Source organism: Rhinolophus sinicus, linkage group LG14 (assembly GCF_036562045.2).
Source record: "Rhinolophus sinicus isolate RSC01 linkage group LG14, ASM3656204v1, whole genome shotgun sequence".
Classification (NCBI taxonomy): domain Eukaryota; kingdom Metazoa; phylum Chordata; class Mammalia; order Chiroptera; family Rhinolophidae; genus Rhinolophus; species Rhinolophus sinicus.
This window is the reverse complement of record NC_133763.1, coordinates 13,026,228-13,046,099: the sequence shown is the minus strand read 5'-3', so window position 1 is coordinate 13,046,099 and position 19,872 is coordinate 13,026,228. Positions and strand designations below refer to the sequence as shown.

Genomic DNA, 19,872 nt, shown 5'->3' with positions numbered 1-19,872 from the left:
TTAAGTTGACTTCTAATATTTGATATTTTTGATGTTATTAAAATTGTAGTGTTTTATTATTTTCACTTTTCAAATATTTGCTTTGAATATATAGAAATACAATTGATTTTTGTACTTTGACTTTGTGTTCTGTGAGATTGTATCGGTATTTTTAAAAATTCCTTTACTGATTCCAATGTGTAGCCAAGTTTGAGGTCCATTGTTCTATATAACTAGATTCTGAGCCTGACTGCACATTAGAATCACCTAGGAGAATTTAAAAATTTATACACATATGTATGATTGTGGTCCACTCCTAGAGATTCTAATTTCCCTGGTTTGGGGTGGGGCTTGACACTGGAATTTTAAAAACTCCCCAGGTGATTTTAATGTGAGTTGAGAACCACTGCTCAATAGGCTTGCAAGTTTCTTTCTAAATCTCACTCTCTCGTTTTATATATCTTCAAACTAACACCCAAATTCCTTGGAATGGCACATACACTAGACATTTTACAGCATGTACCTATCCACATTTAAGGGATGCTGCTTCTCCCTTTTTTGTCCTGCATGTCTGTGTCTGCTCATCACAGCTGACTGCACCAGCAAGCTATGATTTCTGTGGCTAGACTAATCATATCCTTTCTTAGAATTTAAATTTGAGAAATGAAGAGGCCGAGGCAACTGGCCAAGAGATGGGAAAGCAAAAGATTGTATCAAGGGTTACCAGGATACATAGGCAGTGGGATAGTCATGATGGGCTGTGGGCAAGCCTAAATGCAAAACTTCTGAATAAACAAAAGAAAGTAAACCAGAAAAGGAGGAAAGCCCAGGTCAAAAGTCCTCTCTCTGTAGCTTTCTTTGCAGGAAGAAATAATACTCTCTTACAGATGTTCTCATGACAGCATTTCAGGATTTATTATATTGTGTTTTAGTTTTTTGTTTATGTCTCTCTTTCTAGGCTCTGAGCTTTCCAAGTTAAGGACCAGGTCTCATGTATGTTTTATCCCTAGATCAAGTGCTCAATAAACATTGAATCAAATTAAATTTGATTGTATAGCTGTTACACATCATGATTTCTGAAAAACAAATATTAGATAATAGTAATGAATAATTTATTTTTTCCCTAGGCTTTTGAATTTTAGTATAAACCTTGTGCCCCGTGGTATACGTCATCCAGTCTCTACTGAAATTTTTCCCACTCTGTCCAGAAATAAGTATGGAACTGGAGCAGTTAGTATTCAAGCTGGCAGTGCTTTGCTAGCTAAAGATGGTATCTGCTTTATAGGAGACTTGGCTTCACACAAAAAAGATAAACTTGAACAGCTTCAATCAGGTAAACAGTATTTTTTTCAAATTAATTTTCATCTGTTTAACTTATAGTCTCATCAGTGCTGAAGACTTATTAACAGTCAAGATTGTATTGTACTCATTTTAGAAATTGAGAAATTGCATTAAGTGACATTTCTCATTTTACCTTTATAAATAAAAACAGGAATTTAATGGGCAAATGTACTGTTTTAGCCTTTGCTCTCAGTTGTGCTAACACATGAGTTTGTATTGGGCCAGACTTATTTCCTTTTCTTGTTTTATTGCATTAGCTAGGACTTCTAATATGATATTGAAAAGCAGTAGTGAGAAGGGACATACTTGTCTTATTCCTGATCTTAGCAGGAAATCTTTGAGTTTCTCACCATTAAGCATGATGCCAGCAGTAGGGTTTTTTTGTAGATGTTCTCTTTCAAGTTGAAGGAATTCCCCTGTGTTTCTAGTATACTGAGAGTATATATATATATATATATATATATATATATATATATATATATATATATATAATTAGTGGATGTTGGGTTTTATCAAATGCTTTTTCTGCACTACTGCTGTGATAATGTGATTTTTCTTCTGTAGCCTATTAATATTATGGATTACATTAATTGATTTTCAAATGTTGAACCAAGTTTGCATACTTAGAAAAAAAAATCCCACCTCGCTGTGGTGTATAATTCTTTTTATACATTGTTGGACTCAATTTGCTAATATTTTGTTAATGATTTCTGCATCTATGTTCACAAGAGATATTGGTCTGCAGTTTTCTTTTCTTGTAATGTCTTTGTCTGGTTTTGGTATTAAGATAATGCTGGTTGGGCCAGATTTATAAGTAACAAAGATATGGATAGATATGGACTGGGAAAAGAGTAGTCAGGGCCTTGCATTCTTGGGATACCAGCAAGAAAGTGCAGCAATGATCAGAATACATAGCATATTGCTTCTCCCTATAAGAGAATGCAGAAATAGATCCACACTAATACTGTCAATTGATTTTTGACTATGGCACCAAATCAAGTAAATGAGGAAACGAAAATTTTTTCACCAAATGATGGTGGAACATCTGGATATATATGTCATATATATATATATATATATATATATATATATATATATATATATATAAAACAAATTAATACCTGCTCACCTCAACTATACACAATAATTAATTAAAGATGGATCATAACCTAAATGTAAAAACTAGACCCATAAAGCTCTAGAGGATAACAGAGGAGAATATCTTCATGACCTTGGGATAGGCAGAGATTTGTTAGAATCCAGAAAGCAATAAACAGAAAATAATTGATAAATTGGACTTTATCAAAACTAAGAATTTATACACATCAAAAGGCCCATTTAAAAAGTGAATAGGCAAGCAAAAGAAAATAATTACATATATATATATATGACATAGGACATGCACTTAGAATATAGAAATAATTACTACAAGTCAATAATTTAAAAACAACCCAGCAAAAAATGGGCAAAAGACTTGAATAGCGACTTCACAAAGGAAGATACACAAAATGACTAACAAGCACCTGAGAGAGTGCTCAGTATCATTCGTTGGGTATCAGGGAATGAAGATAAAAGCTGCAGTGAAATACCAACACTCATACTAGCAGGGCCTGCTTCGTGGACATGGAAGAAGTACAGTTGCACAGAGACCCTCCTTCCCCTAGAATAGCCTGGCACTTGGTTAAAACACTACTCTCACCATCTTCAAATTTGTAACCACAAGATTGCCACAGGGATATGAAAGATTCTTTGGGGAATATAATCAATAATGTTGTAAGATTTTGTAGGGTGTCAGATGGGCACTTGTTTTATGAGGGAGACCACTTCATGGATGGTGTAGATGCCTGATCACTGCCTCTGTACACTTGAAGCTGAATAATAATGAATGTCAACCATAATTTAATATATACGTAGTCACGGGACGTGGAGTGCAGCACAGGGAATAGAGTCAGTGGAATTGTAACAGCTGTGTATGATGTCAAAAGGGTAGTAATTGGGGGAGGGGCGTTATCACTTTGTGAGGGGTGTAAATGTCTAACTATTACATTGTTTTGTACACCTGAAACTAATAAAAAATATACTCATAAAAAATTTTAAATAATTTTATCATTGCACTTGTGTTTTAAAAGGAAGTCCAGTAAGACAGTGGAGCTTGCGAGCAGAGGAAATAGAGTCACACGTGTCCACGTACTGCCCTTATTTCATACAGCATTTGCAGTCACTGTGCGACTTCTGTAACACAGTTTGTAATCAATTTGATTCTCACTGGACTCCCATGCATTGTGCTCATGTTCCATGTCAAATCATCTTCAACTGAGGAAGAGGGGGGCACTAATAGCCCCAAGACGCTCTCCATTCAGATCAGACTTGCTTTTAAGATAGAAGAAATAGGTAGCTTTCTAAGAAACACAAGTGACCAAGGAACCCATTATATCCTTTCTTATTTGGTTACTTCCCTGTATTTGCCAACCACTTACACTGAAAATGATGATATAGGAGGAAAGGGAAAGATAGGGAAACCCATAGTTTCTTTTCCTTTTAGTCCTTCCTTATTCATTAGTAAGCTGAAAGTAGAGAGTTTGGGGGAAACGTGTGCATGTCAAGACGTAGAATACAGTTTGTGCAGCATTTCCACTGCTCTGTTAAGAACAAACAGTATAGGTGTATACTAGCTACAAACTATTAGTGATTCCACATATGAGTTAAATGCTCATATATTTGTATTTAAGACTTTATTTGCACAATATAAAGCTAAATGGTAAAATTCATGCTAATAAAAGTTTTTAATTTTAGAACGGCAATTCTATTACATTTTTTGGTAACAGTTTTATTGAGGTATAATTTGCATAACATACAATTCACAACCTAAAATAGTTTACTGGTTTTTAGAATATTCACAGAGTTATACAACCATCACTACTGTCTACTTTCAGAACATTTTCATCACCCTAAAAGGAAACCCCATACTCGTTAGTAGTCGCCCCCCAAACCCTCTTTCCCCACAGTCCCTGGCAACCTAATCTACTTCTGTCTCTATAGATTTGCCTATTGTGGACATTTCTTGTAAATGGAATCATACAATATATAGTCTTTTGTGACTGACTTCTTTTACTTAGCATAATGTTTTGTTTTGTTTTTTAAGATTTTATTGGGGAAGGGGAACAGGACTTTATTGGGGAACAGTGTGCATTTCCAGGACTTTTTTCTATTGGGGAACAGTGGTGTGTTTTTCCCATGACTCTCATCAGCTCCATCCAAGTCAAGTTGTTGTCCTTTCAGTCTTAGTTGTGGAGGGCTCAGCTCACCTCCAGGTCCAGTTGCCATTTCTAGTTGCAGGGGGCGCAGCCCACCATCCCTTGCTGGAGTCGCACCGGCAACCCTGTGGTTGAGAGGACACGCTCCAACCAACTGAGCCATCTGGGAGCTGAGTGGCAGCTCATTGACTTCATTCTAGTTGCGGAGGGCACAGCTCGCTGGCCCATGTGGGAATTGAATCGGCAGCCCAGTTACCCAGAGCCCGCTCTCTAACCAACTGAGCCACCTGTCCGCCCTAGCATGTTTTTGAGGTCAATGTTGTAGCATGTATCATTACTTCATTCCTTTTCTAAAAAATAATCTGATAAAATACACATAAGATTTACCATTGTAACCATTTTTAAGTGTACAATTTAGTGGAATTAGGTACATTCACAATGTGGTGCAACCATCACCACTATCCAGTTCCAGAACTTTTTTTTATCGTCCCTAATAGAAACTGTACCCATTAAACAATAACTCCCTATTCCCTGCCACCTCCAACCCCTGGTAACCTCTATTCTACTTTCTCTCTCTGTGAATTTGCCTGTTTATAGAGTCCCATTCCTTTTCTATGGCTGAATAATATTCCATTGTATGCATATACCACTTACAAAATTATTCATCTGTTGATGGACACTTGGCTGTTTCTACCTTCTGGCTATTAGTCATGCTGCTATGAACACTGGTATACAAGTATCTGTTTGAATCTCTACTTTTAACTCTTTGGGGTATATACCTAGAAGTGGAATTTCTGGATCATAGGGTAATTCTATATTTAACTTTATGAGGAGCCACCAAACTTTTCCAAGGTGGGCACAGCATTTAACACCAGTAAGGCATGGCTATTCTAATTTCTCCATATCACCCCTATTACATTTTATAAGTAATAACATATTTTTAAAGGAAAAAGCTTTATACATTAGTACTCTTAACAGCAGTTTTTCCCTGATTTTTGATTAAGAAGCCCACATTTTAATTTTACACTAAACCCCACAAATTATGTAGCTGGCTCTGGCTATTAGAATGACAAAAATTAGAAAGATTGACAAGCAATTTTGCCAAGGATGTGGAGAAACTGGAATTGTCATGTATTATTGATGAGAACATAAAATAGTGCACCATTTTACAAACTTTTCTGGCAGTTTCTTTAGAGTTAAATATGAATGTACCTTATGACCCCAGAGGAAGATAAACATGTATAAGAAAGACTCTGTTATCATGAATGGAGAGAAGACTAACTGAAGAAATATTTGAGAGGTAGAATCCTAGTAAATGGATTGAATTCATGGATGGAATGGTTATAAGGGTTGAAGGAAGGATGGAAAGAGACTAGGATTTTTCCACATTTTTTGTTTGCGTTTTAAGTAGATAGATGCTGATATCCCTAATTGTGAGTAATGCACCCAGAGCTATTTGAGGAGGAGAAATACTGAATTTGGTTCTGTACATACCAAATTTGAGATATATTTTTCCCTAGTCATTGTAGTTTATATTCTCTCTCAGTCTTTTCCTCTTTCACTCCCACTTAGATAGCCCACTTGCTATTATTTTTTTCCATTATAAAGGAACATTGCTTAATTTCAGCCTCCCTTGTAAGCCTGCACTATATGACCAATCTCCTAACCCTCTGCCTATTCCACCCAGACACTGACCACAATTCCAGCTACGTGCTTTGGACTGCTGGTTCTCATGAAGTCATGGGACATGTAAACATTCAAATATTTTCCTTGCCTCGATCTTTTTATGGAAGATCTTTTTATGGAAAAGCCATCCACATCTCACAAAACAATCAAATAAACTTGTGTCTTTACTGTCTAAATTTTAGACAGTAAAATTCTATGTAATAATAATTGTTATTGATTTGTAGATATACAGACCAAAATTAACTTAAATAACAAATGGGTAATGTTTTTTGACTTAGTTATGGAAAGCAGAAGCATCACAGTATACATCCCGGGAAAGAAGTTTGGGGATGATATTGATCAACAAATGACTTTTCCGGTTCAATGCAGTTTTTGGTCTTTTGTTGATATGGATTCATCTTCAAGGAAAAATATGCAGAAACCCAATACTCTAATTGGTCAGATGGTAAGGTATATGTATATTTTTTGTTAGAATGTTGTTCAGGGATTGTAGCCACAGATTTTAATGTTTTTTGTTGTTCTTAATGTTTTGTTATTAACCCATTTCTATACTTAATTGGGTACTAGAACTAAATAATGCCACAGTTTGAAATTTTTTTGTTTTTTCAGTCATACAAAGCAAGTATCTGCTCACTAGAAATTATTATTTGAATAGGTAGTGGGGGAAGCTTTAATGAATAATGTGTAAGAAAATTCTCAATGAAAAACATTTAAAAAAACTTGGTCACTATAAATTTCCATGCTATTCAAATTCACTTTAATTAATAATAACAACAAATAATTGTTATAATTATAGGTATATAATTTAATAAACTTATATAAATATATGAATAATTTAAATAATTTATAATTATTTCCAAAGTGTTGATGAAAATGCCAGAGTTTAATGTTTGCCTTTTACATTTTTGTTTACTGTAGGATTGCAGTTTGATTCCAGCTAACCTTGTAGAGGCGTTTGGATTATTGATTAACTGTAATGAATCATCTCCTTGCCACCCATTTCTTCCCACTGTGCAACATACTTTAAAGAAAGCCATTGATCCTGAAGGGCTACTTTATGTAGCTTCTAAACAGTTCACAACTGAAGATTTTGAAAAGGTAATGGTAGAAAAAATGATTACCAAGAATACTTGAGCTAATGTGTCTCAATCTAAACAGAACTCTTTTGAGCATTCAATTTTCTTTATTTCGAATTGTTTTATTCCAACTTGCTTCTAACTTTTAAACATTTTAAGGACATTGTATAGAAAATATTTAGGATCATAATTAAATAAAAAACTGAATAAGGACATAGATATTAAAATGTTGAGTTTATTCTTTGCACCATCTAAATCCTCACAGCTTAAAGATTCTCAATGAAAGGAAAGCCAAAAGAGAATATTTCTATAGAAAATTATGAGAAGCTGTATAGCTATACAGTTATTTACATTTTGTAAACTATTCAAAGGGATTTCCTTTATGTGAAAGCCTGTAACGTCCTGACTGTAGGGAATATCTATCAATGACTCACTAACTCATTTTAATGTCCTGACATGAAAACATGTGTGGCATGTTCAGACAACCTGAGAGTAGATGATATAAATTTAGTAACACTTTTCATAGCTATTAAAGATACTCAAGTGTTTACAAGTGAAGCCCTTTTAATATTAACCATTTAGAAATCTGTCCATGGTAGAGATAAAGTATCTGGGTAAGAGAGATGAAAGGCAGGGAATATCGGGAGGTGGGACTCCATGAGTCATTTGTTGTTGTTGTTGTTCACACCTGCCTTCCTGAGGCATAGTGCATGGGTAAAGGTTGAAAGGTGAGACAGACAAAAATGACTTATGGGCATTGTTTCTTCACATAGATTAGAATGGAACAACAATATTGATAATACAGTAAGGTCTTTCTGTTTCTTTTAGTATATAAGAAAAAAGTAGTTTGTCTCTAGGAATTAACATACTAAATATGTAGATACACTAATGAACCGGAGAAATTTTTACCTAGTTTTTCCCAGAAAAACAAACAAAAATCTGTGGGTTTATTAATTAGTCAGGTATTTACTGAATATTATGTATATACATACATGAGCTTATTTCTATTGTTTTATATTCTCACAGAAACATGAATTTTTTACATTAAATAAGTTATCATTTAACAGATAAAAACAAGATACACGGAACAATTAAGGGACAATTTAAGTGCTAAACTAGGTGAGACTGACTTTAAGTATTTCAGGATTCAGAAAGGAAGATACCACGTAGAATGCAGGACTTGGGAAGATTTCATAGATGAGGTGCGAGTTTCACTGGGACTTAAGGAAAGCTACGAGTTAGATGACAGGAAGGATGGGCATGCTAAACAGAAATGAAAAGAGAGGCAAAGTCATAAAAGTAGAAATGAGTGTACATGGAAAACTGTAAGAAGACCTGTCTGGCTGGAACAAAAAATGTATTATGGAGTCATCGGAATTAAGATCTGGAAAATTTACAGTAAGACTTGAAGCTCAGGCAAAAGAGTTTATAGTTGATTTGTCAGACTAGAGAGAACAGGCTGGTGTAATAGTGAAAATGATATCTCCAAAAGAGAAATCTGTCTATCAAACAAAACACATTTGATGGAATATGTTGCAGCCTGGGCTCTCCAGGAGGCATAGTGAGATGGAGCTTACTGTGCCATTCCGTATTAGGAAACGCTCTTCTATCCCTACCTGTAGAAGGGAGAAGGAAGTGGGACTGGACCGAGGGAGGAGTTGAGCTGCAATGTAGGCCCAAAGGTAGCGTTGCAGGCCCCACGATGTGCTGTGGAGCTAAAGAGACCCATTGGAGTTCTCCTGCTTTGAACAGAAATAGAGGGGCTTTATAACATCGTCCCCACCTCCACCTCAGTCAGTCGTTTGATATGAGGCAATCCCTGAGGAAGTTGACAACTGGAGGCCAGTGCTGACACCACTCCCGGCAGCTGGGGTGACAATCCTTTCCTGAAGGGGTATAGGTGGCACAACACTGCACCTCCGTAAAGTAAAACCTAGAGAAGGCTACTGATGTAATTAATAGTGTTATTATCCAGTTCGGAAGGCCTGAAGGGAACTGTGGAGTATGAGAATAAAGAAGACAGGATATGTCCAACCCAGGATATACCCAGATCCTTTAAAAAGTTATATTTAAAATATAAATATTATAGTTAATAGAAACCTTATTATGGTTAATTTTTCATTTTGGTTCTATGAGTTTAAAAGCAGAAAACAATTAGGATGGTGACAAGTCTGGAAATGATGTCATTGAATAAGGACTTAAGGAACTGGGAATCACTCAGCTAGAAAGAAAAGCACAAAATTCAGGAAATGAAACAGGGGTAATCACTATGCTGAAGACTTATTCTCTCCCCAGACCTTGCTCAGTCTCCGAGGCCCATCTTCGTAGTAGATAACACAGTACCTCCCACATTGCTAGTGTTTAGTTGTGTTCTTTAAAAGGAAGGGAGGAAAGGAGGACAAGGTCTAGGGCCAATGAGGGAAAGTTACAAGGAAATAAACTGCCAAAGAATTAAAGCTATTCAGAGGGAAATGAGCTTCTGAGGAGAGCTTCTCTCTCCCATTGAAATGCTCTGAGTGAGCCTTTATTCCACTGGAAGCAAAGACTTGATAGTCCTTCCAGTATATTTCACAGAACATTTCCGCACTAAGAAGGGGGAAGAAATTATTTGGGGTGAACTTTAATCTAGTTCTTACAAGTGAAAGACTATGATTTAAAATAAATGCTCAATGACATTGGGGTGGCTCCAGATACTTAATCAATTTTGATATAAATAGAATAGGCAAACTTCAAAATAAAATGACAATATACTTTGGATTTTTATAATGTAGATTCTATAATAAAGTTTAAATCTCTTAAATTTTTCACACTTTTATTTTAGCTGCTGGCTTTTGCAAAGAATTTAAATGTAGAATTCAGCTTGGAGGCAGAAAGAATAATTCATGGCTATTATCTAGCAAGTCGCAGAATCAGAACAGATTCTGTATGTGGATCAAAACTGTCAGCATCTGCATTAAAATATTTGTAGGTATTCAATGTAAAGTTTTAAAGCCAGTATTAACTTTTAAATGATGTTTAATTATTTATCTGTTTCATTTATTCCTTTGTTTGATTGCTGGTTGGCTGGTTTATAATTTACCTTGTTCTAAAAGAATTTAAGGTGACTTAACAGTTCTTTTTGTTATATTGTTACATCATTTGAACCTCCAATGATTTGTTTTCACTAAATTAATTTTTATTGGTCCCTCTGTATAAGATGTGGCTGAGAAAATTGCACTGATTTCAAATGCAAATGATTTTTGTTTTTAAATGTAGCTGTTTACATTTGTGGGGAAGAAAAAATTTTTCTTTACTCTTTTGGTTTTTCTGGATGGTCTAATCATTAAATTGACGTAAAATAAATGAACAAGAGAAAATAACCAAATTTAATTACATGCGTATATATGGGAACCCCACATATGTGAGAGAGTCAGAGACCCCACATGCATGAGAGGTTCAGGGACGGAAAGTTAAAATGGGTATATATGGCCTTCTGAGCTAAGGATGAGGTAAGGCGCCTTGGAGCTTCGGAGGGGAGGAAGGTCATTCACAGGGCAGTAAGAAGAGCAGATGTTCAGTCATTCGATGTTTGCCCTGCCCTGTAGATACGTCATAAAAAGTTATCTCTGGTAAGCACTCTTATTATGGGCCAGGCTCCACATTTAAATTCTTTCAGAGAGAGGTAGAAGTTTCTTGTGAGCTCGCAGGGTCTCAGTTGCCTTCAGCTCAAAATAATCCACATGTCAAAGTGTATATCTTGGGGAGGCCTGTTCTGAAGCCCTTCACATTCCAGGTATTTTGTAACTGAACCTAGAAAAAAAAATCTTAAGTATATTGTTCCTTGTACTTTTAAATACTTTAATAGGCTCATCTATTATTGTTCCTTGAAAAATTCTTTTAAAAACTAATTTTTATTATCAAAGTGAAGTATAGACATAGTATAGAGAAATCTAAAATAGTAGTGTCCTATTAACCCTACCCATTTCTCTCTCATTCCCATCACTGTTAACAATTTTTGTGTATCCTTCCAGATATCATACATTCAAATACTAGCAGATACAAATATGTAACTTAAATATATGGTATATAGTACACATTTATTTGAATATTATGTATTTTAAATGAATGTTATTTAAACATTATATATGTTATAATGTATAAATATATATTCATATAGATAGATATCCTTTTTGCCCAAATGGAATTATGCATGGTATACTTATTACACTGTCACACTATTAGCACATAAAGAATTGCCTCATTCTGTTCTAAGAGCTGCATTACAGTTTTACTGTGTTGTACTGTAGCTATACCATAATTTAGAGTCCCCTATTAATAGACCATTACTTCGTATGACATAAATTAATGTATAATCTCAAGCAAATTATAAAGTAGGACCAAGAGTAAAGCAATCCATTAAATAAATAAACATCTTCTTATAACTACAATATAAGACAAATGAATGACTGGAAGGAAATGTCAAGTATAGGTCTATAAGAGATAAATACGTTTAGTTAATTTCTCCAACTGTATATTTAGCTTCATAGAGCTGAAAAAATGCTAAAGGTAGAATCAACTACGATATTTTAAAACGGTAAATAGACTTGTATAATGCTTTTCATTTTCTGAAGTAATATTTAAAATACTTAAATCAATACTCAAAGCTTAAAAGCTTTGAAAGTCCTTTTTCTCATGTTTTTTCACTGTAGTAAAAAGATACTTAAACTCACATATCCTCATTTTATATTTGACTATATTGATAAAAAAAATAAAGCAGGGTTAATTTTAATATGTTAACTCTACCTTTTCCCATTGTAGAAATAAACAGTAGAGGTGGAGATAGGGTTTATTGCAAAGTAAATGAACCACTACTCAGAAGAGTCATTAACCTCGAATTTCTCTCCTATTCTATTTCTATAGACCATACCTAATAACACCATCCTTGCTTTGCTCAAGAAGTGGAGCTGAACAATACTCTTCTCATTTCCTAAAAGGCTGTATACATATTCTGTCCTGGTCAACATTTTTAGAAGGAGGTTGGGTGAGACATCAGGAACATGATAATCAAATTTGTAAATAAGCAACTCTGGAGAGATCTTCACAAATTTGAATGATGATCTTAATCTAACAAGACGAAAAATGTAATATCCTCAATTAGGTCCAAGCTCCCTGTACAAGTATGAATGGATAGGAAAGGGTGATGTGGCTTAATATGAAAAAGACTTGAACTGTTATTCTTTTTATGCTTAATATGAGTAAACAGTATAACATGGCTGTTAATAATACTGTGCTTCGGGGTTGCATTAATAGAATATAGCATCACGAGTAAGAAAATGCTAGTTCTGTCTCTCCTCTACTCTGCTGGTCAAATCTCACCTGTAGTACTGTACTGACAAGGAATGTTAACCAAATCTGGTCTCTACGAGAGTAGCCAGGACGATGTGGGGCCTGAACGTTATGTCTCATGACATATGAAAGGAAATAGGAATACTTATCTTAGAGAAAAGGAAACATTAGACAACTAGAAAAGTTGTCTTTGACTATTTGAAGAGCTGTGACATTTAAGAAATATTAGGTTTGTTCTGTAATCCCAGAAGACAAAACTAGGGACCAGTGGGTGGAAATTGCAGTGAAACCAATTTCATAGAACATTTATATAATCTTTGTGATTGAGTTCCAAATTTTTCAGTTGCCTTATTTGAAATTACAAAATCCCTGTGAATTATTATTATCCCCATCTTATAGCTGAGCTTCAAAAATTAAACAATTTATACAAAGTCACACAGCTAGTGAATTCTGGAGACTTAGCTTCGTTTTTCTGATTCCCAAGTCCAGCAGTCATTCAAGTACATTACATATGCCTAATGAGAGCTTAAGTGAGATTTTTCAGGTAATCAAAGGCAGTTTAAAAATGAAAAATAGGGCTGGCCCCATGGCTCAGGCGCCTGGAGCTCCATGCTCCTAATGCCGAAGGCTGCTGGTTTGATTCCCACATGGGCCAGTGCCAGATGGCTCAGTTGGTTGGAGCGCAGGCTCTCAACCACAAGGTTGCAGGTTGCTGGTTCAACTCGTCGACTCCCACAAGGGATGGTGGGTTCTGCCGCCTGCAACTAACACTGGCAACTGGACCTGGAGTTGAGCTGTGCCCTCCACAACTAAGATTGAAAGGGCAACAACTTGACTTAGAAAAAGTCCTGGAAGTACACACTGTTCCCCAAGAAAGTCCTGTTCCCCTTTCCCAATAAAATCTTTAAATAAATAAATAAATAAATAAATAAATAAATAAATAAATAAATAAATAATAAAGGAATGGATTGTTTCATGACTCCTAGTGATTCCTAGGAGAAGCTCAAAAGAGACTAGACAATAATTAGTATGGGATGTTGTAGAGAAAATTCAGTTATCTGATGGAGTATGAACTTTGAGCTCAAAGAGCTCTTCCAACACTGAAATTTCAAGATTCTTTGAGGACTTCAAATAGATGAAGAACGGAAAGAAAATACCAAGGATGTGTCTGTAAGAGACATTTAATTAGGTTAATTTTCCCAACTGTGTATTTATCTGAACAGAACTTGAGTGGAGAGGGTATAGAATCATAAAGATACTAACACTTTGGAAACGAACACTTTGATAATAAGTCAGTATACTTGCTTGCTCTGGAAAAGTCTGTTTAACTTGGTAGGGAAAGAATGCTTTGGGAAAAACCCAAATGTTTTTAAAAGTAAGAATATGCTGATCTTTAAGGTGTGGCTTATATTTGCATATGTCTTGGTTTATTCCTGCCAAAATATATTATCTTTGTAATATCAACATATTTTGATTGGCCTCAATTTTCTTTTCAGAGTTTCCCTATCTGAAGCCCATGCTCGACTGAACTTAAGGAATAAAGTTATTAAAGAAGATGCACTAATAGCAGCCTTATTATTTGAAACATCTCTCACATTGAAATACGGTAATCTTTTAAATTGTTAATGACTACAAATAATTATATTCAAACATAAATATTTTTAGTCTTAAATTTTTTTGTATATTTTAAATATTAGTTTGAAGAACAATAAATTTTTATCAGTTAAGGCCTGTTTTAATTTGACATTTACTAATTGTTTATAAGTAGCATCACCATCTGATATTTCTTATTGTGCATGATTGTTTCTGTACTTGAACTTTTGCAATTTAAAGAATTCTAGAAAAAAAAACTACTTAATACCTGAAATGATTTTAAATTTATCTTCCTTTTAAAATAACATACAGCATTTAATTGTCATTCAATCCCCCAGCGTGGAGTTAGGCGCGTAGCCAAAGAAAATATGATCATCTTGCATGACCACCTTCTCCAAATTGCTACTTATAATGTTATGTCTATTGATAGCATTTTATTATTTGAAATGAATGGCTTTATTATGGTTTTGATAGTATAAACACAAAAGCGCTCCTAATATAAGAGTGAAGAGAGTTATTCTCACAAAGTTCTTTGTTGAATTAGGTGAGACATTAATTTTGATGAGATATACCATGTTCCAAACCAAACTTTAGTTCCAACCCTAGGACTGAAAGGATGTTTTAACACTGACTTTTCTATGTGTGTATGTTTAGTGCTTCCATGTGCTTTAAATTCAATTGATATTATAACTTTTTGCAAATATCCATTAGAATATTAGAACTTAGTTCTATAATTATCTAAATCAAGCATTCCTGACCTAGGATTCATGGATACTTAGGGGCTTGTGAATCCCAAAATTATATGTAAATTTGCACATGTATGTGCTTTATTTATACCTTTTTGCTTAGGGGGATGAATCATAACCTCTAAATTAGTTTTATTTACCAAAAGAGAAAAACCTGGTTCCCAACCAATACTAAGTAAGAGGAAGGATATATAAATATTTTTATTTATAAAATATATTTATTTTTAATTTGCTTTATCTTTGCATTCTTTCTTTTCTATATTTAAAACATATTTGATAAAATCTGAGACACATTGTTTTATGTACCGTAAAGAAAAAATGCTGCCAATTTTACTGTGATATGCCATCAAAATTGTTAAGACACAACTAGATTTCAATAAGAAGATATAAATGTGTGTCTGAATTTAAAAACTATGGTAGACTATGGCTATTTTCACTTGGTAACTTTTTTGTCAAGACTTTTTTTGAAGCATTTAAGAAAAGGTTTGTTGAGGGAGATAAAACTATGTGAAGATTTTTTCCCCTTTTTTTCATAATACATTTCAATTAGGTATATTGATCTTTAAGTCTTAAGCAAGACAATGTTAAGAGCTCCTTAAGTGTTATTTTAAACAGAGCAGGAAAATCATCCCTACTCAGGGATATTTTTCTTGTATGCAAATTAGGTGAATTAGATTTAGGAGTTGGGGAAGCAGGGAAAATTAAGGAAAACTCTGAGGTTTCTACGCTGAGAAAATGAGTGGATCATGGTGCCATTTACCAAGACTGGGAAGAAAGAGAAAAAGGTTTGGGAGATAAATCAAATTATAGATTATCAAGTTTGAGATATACAGAGATATCAGTAAATAGATGTAAGAATCTGGCGTTTAGAAGAGAGTTCTAACCTAGAAATACAATTTCGGAATCAGCAGCAGAGAGATGGTACTCAGCGCCAAGGAATGAATGACATCATCTAGAGAGACCTACACAGAGAACTTGAGGACTGCCCTGAAAGAATCCCAGTATTTTGAAATGGGGTCTAGGAGAATTAATAAAGGAGACTGAGAAGCAGCAGTCAGAATGTAGAAAGAATCAAGTGTAGTGTTACAGAAGCCAAGAAAGGAGAGTGTTTTCAAGAAGTGACCAGAGTGGTCAACTGTATTATGTGCTACTGAGAGTTTACGATTAGATTTGGCAGTCTAGAGGTTGTAGGTGGTCATGGTCAGAGCTAATTCAATGGAGTGGGGGGTTTGGGCAGGGTAGCAAGTGAGGATATGGAGATAGCATACATAGACAACTTTGAGATGTTTGACTACGGACATGAGAAAATAGGGTATTAGCTGGAGAAGGATGTGTGGTCCAGGGTGGGATTTTTCTTTTAAAGATAACAGATCACATCATGTGCAATAGAAACTAATGATACCATAAAAAGAGGGGAAGAGCCAAGGAGTGAAGTCCTTAAAAAGGTGACAGGAGATAGGAAACCACAGCACATGTGGAAGTATTGGCCTCTAATACCGTTTCCCCCAAAATAAGACCTAGCGAACGATCAGCTCTAATTTATATTATATTGTAACCGGTCTTACGTAATATAAGACCCGGTCTTATTATAAGACAGTTGTCAATAATTTAATATAAGACCTGGTCTTATATTACGTAAGACCGGTTACAATATAATATAAATTAGAGCTGATTGTTGGCTAGGTCTTATTTTGGGGAAAACGGTATTAGAGGCCAATACTTCCACATGTGCTGTGGTTTCCTATCTCCTGTCACCTTTTTAAGGACTTCACTCCTTGGCTCTTCCCCTCTTTTTATGGTATCATTAGTTTCTATTGCACATGATGTGATCTATTATCTTTAAAAGAAAAATGTAATATAAGACCCGGTCTTATTTTACTATAATTTTTGCTCCAAAAGGTGCATTAGAGCTGATTGTCCAGCTAGGTCTTATTTTCTTCAGGGAAACACAATAGAAGAGTCACTTCACTTTACAGGAGGGAAGAATGGATACAGAATCAAGTAGGTCTGTAGATTTGGTTATATACTCTACACAAGGTCATCAGCTAAGTATGAAAGGTTTGAGGGGAGAAGAATGGAATATAATCGTCACTGTGTAGGACAGAGGAGCCAAGTGTGCTCGAGAAACTCAGCAGGATTGGCAGGCAGTGCAAGTGCCCATTTGAGTGACTCATTTAAAGTGAAACCAAGAAATGCCAATTCCATGTGATTTTCTGCCTAGTAGCCTGAGTGCACCAAGTAAATGGCTGGGTTTATACAGAGTTGAGGTTTTGATAGGTGAGTGTGGCAGAGTGTTGCAGAGGGGCAAGGGAATGGGGGGACTGTCAAAGGAGGGTCTCAAATTGGTTAAAAGAGGCAAGTGAATTGAAGGAGGCAGATTGGAGATCTGTCAGATAGAAGTCCTGGAAGCTGGAAGCAGAGAAGGACATTGAACTCAGGGTTTTCAAGTAAGTTGCTGGTGTCATGCAGGGATCAGCTGCCGCTCCCCACACAAGAACGCAGGATATGGTGAGGCCAAAAAGGAACACCCATGGAGCCATAGATAGGGGAGTCATATTCTCACTGGCGGCTGGGTTGGGGACACAGGAGGCAGGAGCCACACGATCCGCAACCCGCCATCCACTTCTCTCTGCCAACCAACCTCACTTGCTAGCTACAATCCTCGCTTGCTAGCTCAGCCACCATCTTCTTGCCAGCCCCCATTTTGCTGCTAGCGTAGCCACAGCAGTTATATTAGTGGCCAGTGGCTCACTGGTTACAGCTGACGGCCAACTAGCCACAGCTGATGGCCATGCAATCCCAGTTGATGGCCATTTACTATGTGAGCCAGCACCTTTCCACATGAGGCCGAGAGCCTGGAAACTGCACTCCTGGCTTTGTCCCCACACTGGTAATATCAAGTTTCCTGTGACCTTGAGAATATGTGGTGGAAGTAAAGGGGAAAAGATCAGGACACAGGGAGGTCAGGAGTTAAATGGGCCATTCACGTGGCAATTGCTGAATGGCAGGTATTAGGGAAGAGATGGAGACTGTGAGCCAAGGGCTGAGAGCTGGGTGTTGACTCCACTGTGGAAGGGGAAACAGGGATAAAGCCCAGGTGCCAGAGGGCATCAAAGGAAGAAAGATAATTTTATCAAGAGGAAAATGGGCAAAAATGGTCTGAAAGCAGCAAAGGGGCAGCAAGTTGGCACTGATTCTTGTCTTGTGATACTAAGGTATGCGGGGTATTGGAGAAAAAGCAGCTTCACTTTCGAGCCACAAGGAAAGCAGTGTTTGCAGGGATAGCAGGTTTCAGGTAGGGTGAAGCAGTGAAGGGAGCAGTCACGGAGGTCTGCGGCTATTAGTGTTTGCTGATGACAGACAGCTCTCGGAAGGGAGCCACTGACTGCTTGGCTAGCAGTTGTACTCCCAGCCAAACACATTTAGGTGCTCAGTCAATGAATCAATCAATGAAACAGAATTTAAGAGCTTAACTCCTACAGTAATATTCAAAGATTTGGATTAAAAAAAAATTGTGTTGAAATATACATAATATAAAATTTACCATCTTAACCATTTTTAAATGTACAGTTCGGTGGTGTTAAGTACATTCACATCCAATTCCATAATCTTTTTATTTTCCTAAACTGAAATTCCGTACCCATTAAACAATAACTCCCCGTTCGCCCCTTTCCCCAGCCCGACAACCACCATACTACTTTTTCTATGAATTTGAATTCTTACGTACCTCATATACATGGAATCATATATTTCTCCTATTTTGTCTGGCTTGTTTCATTTGGTATGTCTTCAAGTTCATCCGTGTTGTAGCATCCATTAGAATTTCCTCTCTGTTCAAGACTGAATAATGTATCTATATAGTCACATTGTTTATCCATTCATCCATCAGTGGACACTTGGGTTGCTTTCCACCTTTGGCTATTGTGAATAATATTGCTATGAATGTCAATGTACAAATATCCATTTAGACCTTGCTTTCAATTCTTTTGGGTATATACTCAAAGGAAATTGGATTATATGGTCATTGTTTAATTATATTGTTTTCTGTAAGGATTGCACCATTTTACATTCCCACCAACAGCACACAAGGGTCCCAATTTCTCCCTATCCTTGCCAACACTTCTTTTGTTTTGCTTTTAGATAATAGCCATCCTTACAGGTAAGCTGGTATGTCATTGTGGCACGATTTACATTTTTCCAGTATTAGTGATGTTGAGCTTCTTTTCAAGTGCTTACTAGCCATTTGTGTATCTTCTTTGGAGAAATGTCTACTCAAGTGAAAAAAGGGCTGCCTTTTCACTCTGTTGATATCTTTTGATGCACACAAATGTTTTGATACGGTCTAATTTTTCTTTCGTTGCCTGTGCTTTTGGTGTTGTCCTAAAAATCATTGCCAAGTCCAATGTCATGAAGCATTCCCCCAGTATTTTTTCTTAAGGGTTTATAGTTTTAATTCTTACATTTAGGTCTTTGATCCATTGAGTTAATTTTTGTCTACCATGTAAAGAAAGAGGCCAACTTCATTTTTTTGCATATGGTATTTTCTCAGAACCATTTGTTGGAAAGACTATCCTTTCCCATTGAATGGTCTTGGTACCCTAGTTGAAAATCATTTAACCATATATTCAAGGGGTTATTAGGTTATATGTAATATGTCTAGTTACGTCAGTGGATTTTAATAATTGAGAAATGTACAATGTCTTTATCCTCGATCAACTTAACCTTTATGAAATATGTATTAGCATTTCCCTACCTTTCAATACCTCCTCCCCTCTACTTCTTCCATCACTATTCAGCTTGAAAACTAATGACTATTTCAATAGATGGCAAATTTAAGTTTCCAAAATTTAAACCTCAAGAGTTCTTCCATTG

At 35.8% G+C, this 19,872-nt stretch overlaps 1 protein-coding gene across 2 annotated transcripts in view; it reads left to right on the top strand.

Moving 5' to 3' along the window:
- MCMDC2 (minichromosome maintenance domain containing 2) overlaps nucleotides 1-19,872 on the top strand; it is a 32,215-nt gene that overhangs the window by 11,303 nt on the left and 1,040 nt on the right. The window contains exons 9-13 of one of the 2 annotated variants that reach the window (XM_074318361.1): nucleotides 1,107-1,312; nucleotides 6,539-6,705; nucleotides 7,179-7,358; nucleotides 10,158-10,300; nucleotides 14,158-14,267. In XM_074318361.1, coding sequence (XP_074174462.1) covers nucleotides 1,107-1,312; nucleotides 6,539-6,705; nucleotides 7,179-7,358; nucleotides 10,158-10,300; nucleotides 14,158-14,267 — 806 coding nt within the window. Of the gene's footprint in view, nucleotides 1-1,106; nucleotides 1,313-6,538; nucleotides 6,706-7,178; nucleotides 7,359-10,157; nucleotides 10,301-14,157; nucleotides 15,032-19,872 lie in introns of those variants that run through there. The other variant, XM_074318360.1, reaches the window with a different exon arrangement.